General features: G+C 41.6%; 2 protein-coding genes across 2 annotated transcripts in view; both read right to left on the bottom strand.

Annotated features, from left to right (window-relative positions):
* Positions 1–3,668, bottom strand: part of LOC109462748 (thyroid hormone receptor-associated protein 3-like) — a 16,453-nt gene extending 12,785 nt beyond the window's left edge. Inside the window, exons 1-3 of the mRNA XM_019759324.1 lie at positions 3,353–3,668; positions 1,244–1,324; positions 140–175 (exon numbers count right to left, since the gene is read on the bottom strand). Of these exons, the coding sequence (XP_019614883.1) occupies positions 140–175; positions 1,244–1,324; positions 3,353–3,418 (183 nt within the window). The 5' untranslated portion in view covers positions 3,419–3,668. The remainder of the gene's footprint in view (positions 1–139; positions 176–1,243; positions 1,325–3,352) is intronic.
* Positions 3,669–6,731: 3,063 nt separating this feature from the next.
* Positions 6,732–9,275, bottom strand: LOC109462746 (histone H1-delta-like). Its single transcript, XM_019759322.1, has 3 exons — positions 9,036–9,275; positions 8,094–8,254; positions 6,732–7,796 (listed from the first exon to the last, which is right to left on the bottom strand). Exons 1-3 carry the CDS (start codon positions 9,107–9,109, stop codon positions 7,459–7,461), a joined length of 573 nt encoding a protein of 190 aa, XP_019614881.1. The 5' UTR covers positions 9,110–9,275; the 3' UTR covers positions 6,732–7,458.
* Positions 9,276–10,451: the final 1,176 nt, after the last annotated feature.

The raw sequence follows: 10,451 nt of genomic DNA, 5'->3' as shown, positions 1-10,451 counted from the left end.
ATGCACCCCAAAAAAATTTCTGCACTCAATTTTGTAGGTTGAGTGCATCCGTGCACCTATATGTATTCCCAAAAATAAATTTTGAGCCCTGTACTGTGATACAAACTCTCTTAGTGATCAATATTTTATATAGACTCACCTGGGTGAAATCCACCGTGCCTTGGAGATTTTCGTCCTGTGGGAAATAAAATAAACTTGTTATTTCGATATAATCATGAAGCACTGTTAATTTGTTTACATAATCATATTTTATATCGATATAAAAGAACTCATGATAAATTCGCAAGAAGAATATCTTTTTATCAAACTCTAGGTATCTAACTTTATGTATTTAACCCCAGATAGGCATGGATATGCAAGAAACTTCATTGTCATTATCAATATAACATTCAGATTAGAATGAATTAGATATGAATGGGGAAAATGGTCAAGTGACATTATAGGATAGCCTATTTCATTTGAATTTAAAGATTTTACAGGTTTTTTGTGTACAGTTTTTTTTAAGAATCTTATTGGAAATCTTACAGGTACAAACATTATTCTAGAGTTTCAGGAACTGTTAATAATTGTCCTTTAGGGCTAACTGTAACGTTAAGTATTTACTGTGTTTCCTTAGACCAACACCTTTGATATGCAATGTGAGTTTCTCTTTTACAGGATTGTTTACTTCTGCATCTCTTCCTTAAAAACATGGGAACTGAACAGTTTGGTTTCACTTTTTCACCTGTCAATTTGCAAACATCTATGTGGAAGTAAAGTAGAATTGGACAAATAGCAACTTGCATTTAGAACCTGAAACATTGTGACAAGCACAAACATAGGTCCAAAGGCTGCATTCCTTAGCTCGGGATTTTGTCAAATATTTGCTGCCTCTCTTGCAATATCAAGTGTCACCTGTTTAAAGTCCACATTTTTGGGCCTCAAAAGCAAAATTTGGAAATACAGTCTACAAAAATTTAAATGTGTAGATTTAAGTTACAATTTGGTATCATCACATTTTGTATATATGCACATTAGGAACCTTCCTCTGTTGTTATTTTGAACAGCTGAAATTGGAGCAGTAGAATTATTGTCACTTAAATTAATGCACCCTTTTCTTGAATGCTCAGTTTCAGAGCTACTCCTTATAAAATTGTTTCCAATTTTCAGGAATTTCCCACACTGACTCACTCACTGACTCGCTTGAGGAAGAATTGTTTCCCAAGATATTTTCCAAATTAGTATAATTCTCAACCATACTTACCGACAAGTCTGAAGACGACTTGAAGTAGTTGAGTGTGTTGTTCTTCAGAACAAAAAAGTACTTCTTGGGCGTCTTCAGTTTCTGGATTGAGGAAGCAGAAGACATAATTATTGATAATGACAGACCACCCAACATAAGAAAGGAACATTTCATATCAATCATTTCGACTATCTCTTTACAATTCCAACAACGATTGCTCCTCTTCAACTGTGACATTTCCACTTCAATTATAATTATGACAAATATCCTCTTTCAATTCGTGTATGAAATAGCTGCTAGTGAACAAAAGTGTGACATCTATCAAATCTTGACATAAAATAGCTCAAGGGAAAAAAACCAACATCAGATCAGTCATTTCAAATTTTTCATTACTCCTCTTGAAGTATGACATTCTGTCAGATAATTTTTGCATTACTGCATTCCTTTCTTCAATATTCTTTTGCAAATGTATTATTGAACATAATATCCAAGTAGAAATTTTTCGGGAAAGTTGTAACCAACCACCAAGACACTTTCAAATTGGCCAGACAGTATCCAATATTGGCTACAGTGGCCTATTGGATGTCTAGCCAATTTGGCATTTTCAAACTGTGAAATACCAGTGCCTGTTAAAAAAAAGCGTAGAATCTATTAAATCTTTAAGATTTAACATTGCCCCCCTTTCAATTACTCAAGGGGAAAACCAAGAACTGACGCAATAATAGTAATGTTGGTGGGGAAAAACCCAGAAGTCACTTCCTGATAGTAAGATACAACAAAAGACCTTCAGAGACAAAAGAGGAACTAGATTAAGTTTCTCTTAAGTCTTGTGACCAGTGAAGCATGAGACAGCATGACAAATTTTGAAGATTTCTGTTTCCTGGACAAAATCAAACTCATGAACTAAATCTATAGAATTATAGAAGGTAGAAAAATATAGTTGAAGAGGTTCATCAGTCACGTAGAATTAACAGTTAGTAGAAAATTCTTCAATCAGGTAAAATCATGTACCTCCATGATCAAGGTGTACAGTGGACACCGAAAATTTGAAAGTACGTGATTTTACCTTTCAAAAACAGTCACTGATTGAAGAATATTCTAACAGAAAAATATTGATATTGAAACATTTAGGGAAATCCCCATATTATTCATTTCTATACAATTCATATACGGTGTACAAATGTACATCCTTTTGGCAAGGGATACAATTAATGATGAACAGGCATGTTATTTCTTGTTTACTATGAAAACTAACCGATGCGTGGGACATCAGGGGAAATGAAACTTCAGTTATGCATATCATTTCAAATCAGCAGTCTGTAAAATTGGCAAACTTAAATGTACAGACAGTGCTGAAATCACAACCCACTGGTTTATCCCAACAAAATTATTCTAGCCTCTACCAGGCCTTCCTAAAGGGGGTTTAAAAGGGTGGTACAATTCGGCAGGATAACCTCCACCAGGCCTTCTTAAAGGGGGTTAGGATGGTATAATATATTTGGCAAAACAGCGTAGCCTCCACCAGGCTTTTCTATAGGGGTTTAAAAGGGTGGTGCAATTCGGCAAAATAGCCTCCACCAGGCCTTCTTAATTAAAGGGGTCAGGATGGTATAATATATTTGGCAAAAATAGGGCCTGACTGGCCAGGGGAGTGGGTACATCGTAGGGTTTAATTTTGCAGGCAAATTATCTCTACAGTGGCCGATTCTTTTCCTTGTTTGGATGAATTTTACTGTTTAGTTGTTAGTTAGCCTCCATAGCATGCCAAAAGCGGGGGTTTGGGGGGTCTTCATGGTCTTTTATGTGCTATTTTCTGATTGCATATACTGATATAGACAACATAGCCGGCCTGGTTGAATTACCTTCGTTTTTAGAACGGGGCTAAAAAGGCAATCTCGAGTCAGCTCACGTTCAAATGGACGGCTGTAGCGTGCTCGGACTGTTGAAATATCAGTCGTCTTGTCATTCGTGGGAAACGCCGAGATGTTTACTTCGAATAGCGCCTGAGGCGCCAAACATTAATGCATATTCGCCTTACTTCCGGGTTGGGAAAAAAGTTGTAAGGTCGGTGGGCTTACGTTAAACAAATAACCTAAAAACAGTGGTTTTAAAAAAGGGGTGTGTGCTTACCATTTTGGCCTGCTTGGTGAGGAACCCCTCGAATTTTAGCTCCGGCTCTGGGTCCTCTGTACCCATGTTTTCGACAGTTAATCCAAAATCCAGCGAAACACGCGAGCTAGAAAATCCGTGGTGGTGGCTGTGCTATATTCGTTCGTTCTGACTCAGACTACACTATATACTCTGCTATTCGTGCGGTACTATAACAGGTGCACTAAGAAAAACCTCCAAGCTGCATCAGAATGTTCCTTTCAAACCCGCCATTGCCGTAGAGTTGAGCTCTTTCCTCGTGGAACCGAAACAAGCGTGGTTGTCAGAGTACTAGTGTGTGCCTCCAACAAGGAAGTGACCGCGTTTTGCTGTGGGGAGTGAAAGTCGCCTGACAGCAGACGATACAACAACATGATTAGTGTGGACTAGTCCATTTTTCGCGGACACTTTTGTTATAAATAAACCTCTTTTTCATCAAGATATTACCTCACTTCACTCCTATCTACACACCTTATAAGACCTGAGAGCTTTCGATAAAAATATACGATACGTAGATTGTGATAGAACGGTTTTCTTACAACTGGCCACCCCTACAAAATGGCACGTTCCGCTAGTCCCCCGGGAGTGATAGACCAATTACAATTAAGCATCAGACGATGACGTGTGTGTGGTAGAGTCCATTGTTTCGGGTGGGTGTGACAGGGTGCGCCTTTCCTGTAGATCATAATGCACAGGACGCTACAATTTTCTTTATATCGTCTCCAAGGAGGTGTAAATTCAACGTGGAGACGTTTTGTTGCTTAGATTTTTAACATTCTTGGCGTTTCGTTCTGAAAGTTCAATGGGTAAAAAATAACCCAGTTTTTGTTCTTGTTCAGAATGTTGTAATCATACTGTTGTCAGGGTTTTTGAAAAAACTCCTTGCATTGTACTTCATCATCTTTGGTTTCGAGCCAATGGTGGCTACAAAGTATCAATGGGGCACCATTAGCATGCAATGGTGCTGTAGAGCTCTTAGACTAAGTTAGAGCATGAACCTATCTATGATGAACAGAACTAGTCTCCACCAGACTCCTTTGCAGGTTGAATAAATACTAGTAGTAGAAATCGGCCCTAGGGTAAAAGGGGATTTAATTGTAATCTCCAAGCAGATCCCTCTCGGTGGCAAAAAGACAGTATCAAATTGGCCAGGCAATATCCATTAGCCAGAGAAGCTCCATTAGCCACCGACGGGTGGGGATCAGGAAAAAAAAACGGCCATATATAAAAAGGTAACGATCATTCCCCACAACCTCTGCTTGGGGAGTAATTTAATTGGTCCTGCAGGCAAATGGACCCTCTCTTGCCGGCCAACTCTTCTGACCAATTAAACCCTTTTCGGCCTAAATTTGGGCCGATTTCTACTCTTTATTCAGCCTGCAAAGGAGTCTGGTGGAGACCAGTGATAAACAGAGGCGGGTTCTGAAATCGGTAGGGTTTATCGATAAGAAACAGCAGGGGATTTAGAACCGATAATCCGACTCATAAGTGATAAGATCTAAAGTGATTATCTCAAGCACCCAGGACGCCCCAGGGGATTGGTGACTAATCCGGAAGGCGGGGTCTCACCAAGGATAATCTCCAAGCAGATCTTTCGGTGATTGTAAGACAGCATCAAATTAGCCTGGATGCCAGACCCTTATAGCCTCTACCAGGCTTCGGGAGGCGGCTGAAAAGAGTAGAAATCGGCCAAATAGAGAGATAACATGCTAGGGGAGTTTGTCTGCTGGAGAGAACGGTTTGCCGCACCCGATCTCTCCCATGGCCCAGCAGACAAACTCCCCTAGCATGTTATCTCTCTATTTGGCCGATTTCTACTCTTTCCAGTCGCCTCCCGGAGCCTGGTAGAGGCTAAGACCCAAAGCACACTGGACCGAAAGTATCTCAGTGTGCACACTGGGTCCAGCGTGCTATGCCTATGGGTCTGGCACCCAGGCTAAATCAAATTTCAAAACGGTATAAGCAAGTTGGCCAAGCAGTATCCATTACCTGGATGAAAAAAATCTGCTGTTGTGTTTTGACGTGGTATGTAGTATATTAGCGGTTTCAGGCTCAGGCGGGACCGCAAAGAAATACTTAGTAGCATGAGACGTGGAAATATGAGCACGATCCTTTCGTGAACAACTGTGTTATGATAACAGGTAAGTTCTTAAGAGAGATGGTATAATTCTTGCTAGAGAACAAAGCAAAAGTGCATGTACTTAAATGATACTAGCCATATACATAAGGTACTACTGTATAGCGTTTCGTATCATTTGACATTCTGGATTCTGACTACTCAATAGACTTCAAATCGTCACTACGCCACCTTGCGGCTGACAGTTGTAGTGCCGCTGTGATATTTTGTCCCCATGGGAACGGATTGGCGTCGGTTTAGTGAGGTCACAGGTCAGCCATCAGCTGTTGTGTGCATACAATACATGAAGCCGTCCGCTCCAGCGAACATGCGTTTATATTATCTTCAAGCACATTTCTCCAGGGGCAAGACACTATACTAGTAGTTGGCCGATAAACTGGTTGCTGGCCGGCTTCTGCCTGCAGATTGGCCTTCTTATCCTCTTTACATTTCGGCTGTACGATGTAGTCTCCACCAGACTCCTTTGCAGGCTGAATAAATAGTAGAAATCGGCCTAAAATAAACTGGACCCTCTACGGCCGGCCAACTCCCCTGGCCAGCCACATTCTTTTAGGTCGATTTCTGCTATATTTCTTCAGACTGCTAATTAAGGAGTCTGGTGGAGACCATGAACGATATCATTTTACTGTACTACAAATGTATACGTACGGCAGGAATTTCTACCTTTGTTTCTTTGTTTTGATTTCTTTTGTGACCCTCAGCTGAGGTGATGAAGCATGTGCGTAAGTGCAATGCGGCTTCGCCACTGTTCGCGTATATACTAGTGCTATATAGCCATGCCAACCTACCGGGTCACCCCCACTTTTCTTGATAAGTGTGTTGGGTTCTTTTGCGATACGAGGTTTTAGCGCAATCGTCTTCAGACACTAGCAAGAACTTCATTCGCTAGTGCCTCCACCTCGAACATTCTCAACAAGGACACGTTTTGCCACTTCCACTGAAGCAAATCACCCTTTCTTCCTCCATTCACCACCTCTTAGGAGGAAGTTCCACGCTGAAAGCTTCTTTCCTAGAACATCACTTTGGGATAGGCTACCACGTGATTGTTTCCCACATTGGTATAACCTCAAACTTTTCAAGTCTAAGATCAACAAACATCTGTCCTCGCTGCCTGTACCGTAACCCAAAACATTTTGAGTGGCTCTCATGAGCCTTGTTTTGTGGTGAATCATGAAGAAAGTAAAACTAAAAAAAGCTATCAAAACACTCTAGAAACAAATCATCTCAAGATCTCCATGAAAATTTTATTTCATCTTTGATACACGCACGTTACTCCATTGGTCCACCTCCCAGTTCTGACATCGGACTACCATAAATAAATACAGCACCGCTCGCAACAATATCACATACAAGACGACCAGTATAGGAAACGTGTGTTCCTAACATTTACATAGTGATTGTAATGAGAATCATAACATATGCATTTTCTAGCCTCTACCAGGCTTCGGAGGGCGACTGGAAAGAGTAGAAATCGGCCAAATAGAAAGACAACATGCCAGGGGAGTTTGGTCGGCTAGAGACAACAGTTTGCCGATCCCGAACCAAACTCCCCTGGCATGTTGTCTTTCTATTTGGCCGATTTCTACTCTTTCCAACCGCTTCCAGAAGCCTGGTAGAGGCTAATACATTTCCCACAACTTTAGAAAATAAGATTTGTGTACTTTCTCTTGACACTGATATCTACTCTTCCTACCAGATACATCTGTGCTCACAATAGACAATACAGTCAAATCTGTAAATAACAACCTTCAGCGGTTTTTGTCTTTAAAATAAAACATCTGATGACTGACGACTCTCACTCACTCACTCTACCGGATAAAAATAATCGGCCATCTATGTCCTTGGTCGGTCCACATCGCGTATGCAAATATATATATACACTTGAAAGTCTACAGTACAGCGACCACTTCATACAACGAAGTGACGACGGCTCAAAAATGTCCACATTTGATTACTTCTTCCCCGTCTTCTTTACTGTCTTCTTCGCCTTGGTCTTTGTGGCCTTCTTCGCTGGCTTCTTTGCTGCCTTGGGTTTCTTCGTGGGCGTCTTCTTGGCTGCCTTCTTGGCGGCTGGTTTCTTCTTGGGACTCTTCTTGGCGGCCTTGGCCTTGGGTTTGGCTGCCTTCTTAGCCGGTTTCTTGGCGGGTTTGGCCTTCTTGGCTTTCGGTTTCTTGGCCGCTGGCTTCTTGGCTGGCTTTGGCTTCTTCACCTTCTTGACCTTGGGCTTCTCCTCCTTGCCGACCTTGAAGGACCCGGACGCGCCCTTGCCCCTGACGTGCTTCAGGTCACCTGTAAAACAAGGTCAAGTTCAAGGTCAATGGCCTGTAAATTCCTTATTAGGGATCCGGACAAAAAGGGGATACAGATTTGACAACGTGCCAAAAAACAACATGCTACAGCAAATAATCGTCTTCCTAAAAGATTCGGGTTTTGCGCTATTAAAAATCAAATGCGTAGCCATCACAAAATGTCACCGAAAAGTCAAACTTTACACTGTGACTTGTACTGCCCTCTGCAGGTCAAAAGTTAACTTTCAATTCAGAGGCTAACGTTTGTTTACAAGAAGCGTTTGTATTCAGTATTCACCTGACTTCTCCATGCGCTTGAGCGCCAGCTTGAGATGCACGTTGGCCTGCTTGGCGTTGTCGATCTTGTAGTTGGCCAGGATGTACTTAAGGATGGCCTGACGAGAAGACCCGCCGCGCTCCTTCAGGTTGGAGATGGCTGCTTTGATCATCTCATTATACCTACAAGACGGAAAAAAAAAGGTTTGTCAGTTCAAAGTCGGAAGTTACCACTACTCAATATCCATATCAATAACTGAAGTTTGAATGAGCAATAATCGTTAAAAAAGAAAAAAAGAACACATCAACATTAAAAAAAATCAAATTACAAATAATCGATGTTCAAATCAATACCTTGCTAAATTAATTTGATTTAAAATCAATTTGTAAGAGAGAAAATTGGCCTCGTAAATAGCCATGGATGGGAATAAACTACAATCTTAAGTATTTGAAACATTCTTTCGACACCATTACTACATCGGTTTTAAAAATGAAAAATTCGTAGCATGATCTGCAAATTCACGACTTCCAATCCAACCGCATAAAAAGCATACGTATCAGCAAAATCGACAAGAAAACCCGAAAATAGCGAGGTTGTATTTTTAACTCCGGAAAACAGCTGTGATATTAAATCCAAACACGGAAATAGCTGACATGTCGCTTACGGGGAAAAAAGCAAGAACGGCTGAATAAAGAAGAAGAAAAAAAAAGAATAAAGAAACCAAACAGCGCCAAAGAAAAACTCACAAAAAACCTGAAAAAAAAAACATAATTTAAGAAAACGTCCAGTTGAAACCAAGCAGTGATAATGCAAACACGGAAACAGCTAGCATGCCGCTCATGGAAAAAAAGCAAGAACGGCTGAAAAAAAAAAAGAGAAGAAACCAAACAGCGAAAAAAAACACAAACACTCTGAAAAATACCACTACTATAATTCAAGAAAACGTTTAAAAAAACATCGTACTTTGGATGGCTGGCTGGCGCCTTGGGCTTCCGTGCCTTCTTAGCCTTGGCTGGTGACGCGGCCGAATCAGACATATTGGCTGTACTAGCTGACTGCTACCGAGAGAGAAGTAATAGGCAGCAACAGACGACGTGGCGACGCGCAGCGGTTGTGGACTGAATGGGATTCAAACCTAAGCAGACGACACTACGCTGGTTACGTGCGCTAGGGCCGTGTGAGTCTGCGTGTGATACGAGGGGCGCGGCTACAAGGATTTAAATACCCGGGCTGCGGACCTCGGAGGAAACACACACAAACACATGGACGAAAATGGCCGACCTGAGAGCCAGCTGTGTTTCCTTGTCGGTATGTACCGGTTTCTTGTGGCTTTCTCCTCTTACTTATAGCCTTCCTTCTTGTGCTGTCGTAAGGGCAAGATTTTTAGCTTTCCTGGCGAGAAAGAATTAGGACTATTCCCTTGATGTTGGCGAAATGCGAACCAACTTTCGGCGATTGGTAGGGGGTTGAAAACACTATATACCGACTATAATTGTGTTGTGTTTACTATTACAGTAGGGATCGCGGTTTTTAGTATTTTACCCCGAAAGCTGAATACCTCTGCTAGTAGTATGGGCACAAGGCAGAGTGCCGATGGGTTTTAGGTTGGAAAACGGTGGGCGAAAACACAGGGTAACAAACACACTTTGGCTCGTCCGCCATCTTGCCCTGCACAGCTATATCCACCAAAAATCCCAAATTTCCCCCAAATATCTGAATTTTCACCCAAAACGTCGTTGTGGGTTAGAGGGGGACAAAATGGTGACATATAGGCAGGTTTTGACCCGCCTGGGTCGGCTTTGGCGGCGATTTTTGAGCGCCGAAAACTTTACGTGTTGTAATGATATTCAACCCAGAGATCTGTCAATTTGTCTCTTGAATGCTGCTATGGAAAATTCCTTCATAAATCTCGTCGTTTTCTCAAATTCTGTTGACTTGGCTGAAGACACACATATGGTAACTGAAAGGATTAATCAAGCTGCACACTTTGTCACAGTTTTGATGAAATTGATGTTGAGGAAGTTTGTAAAAACCCGGAAAAGTCGAGGTTTGGGCGAACTACGGCGTTTCGTGACGCGTCAACATTCTGGTCGTTAAGGTCGATTTCCTGCTGCTACAAATCCGCAAGGTTTTCCCGAATTTCGCAAAATCCGGCAACTTTTCCGAAAAATTTGGCTTCTAAATTATTCCAGGACATGCACAGATCAACATATATCAGTTTTAGCCAGCTGTTGTGCCGAGAAAGTGGAATTTTGTGGTAATATTTATTTTGGATTGTGGACGGCGCTCTGCCATCGCGTCATCCCCTTCTCGGTCGCCATATTTGCATCCACCCTTTTGACCTTCTATGGTACAAATTTCGCCGAAAACAGCGAATAA

Source organism: Branchiostoma belcheri, unplaced genomic scaffold, assembly GCF_001625305.1.
Source record: "Branchiostoma belcheri isolate BF01 breed outbred unplaced genomic scaffold, Haploidv18h27 scaffold12, whole genome shotgun sequence".
Taxonomy (NCBI): Eukaryota; Metazoa; Chordata; class Leptocardii; order Amphioxiformes; family Branchiostomatidae; genus Branchiostoma; species Branchiostoma belcheri.
The sequence above is the reverse complement of the archived record's forward strand: the minus strand, read 5'-3'. Positions and strand labels throughout refer to the sequence as shown.

Bases quoted from the DNA above. Each gene is read 5' to 3' on its own strand.
- LOC109462746 (XM_019759322.1), bottom strand. From the start codon at position 9,109: ATGTCTGATTCGGCCGCGTCACCAGCCAAGGCTAAGAAGGCACGGAAG. The intron at 8,255-9,035 runs GTACGATGTTTT...TCCGTCTTGTAG, and splicing joins GCGCCAGCCAGCCATCCAAA to GTATAATGAGATGATCAAAG. The intron at 7,797-8,093 runs GTGAATACTGAA...CTTGTTTTACAG, and splicing joins CAAGCGCATGGAGAAGTCAG to GTGACCTGAAGCACGTCAGG.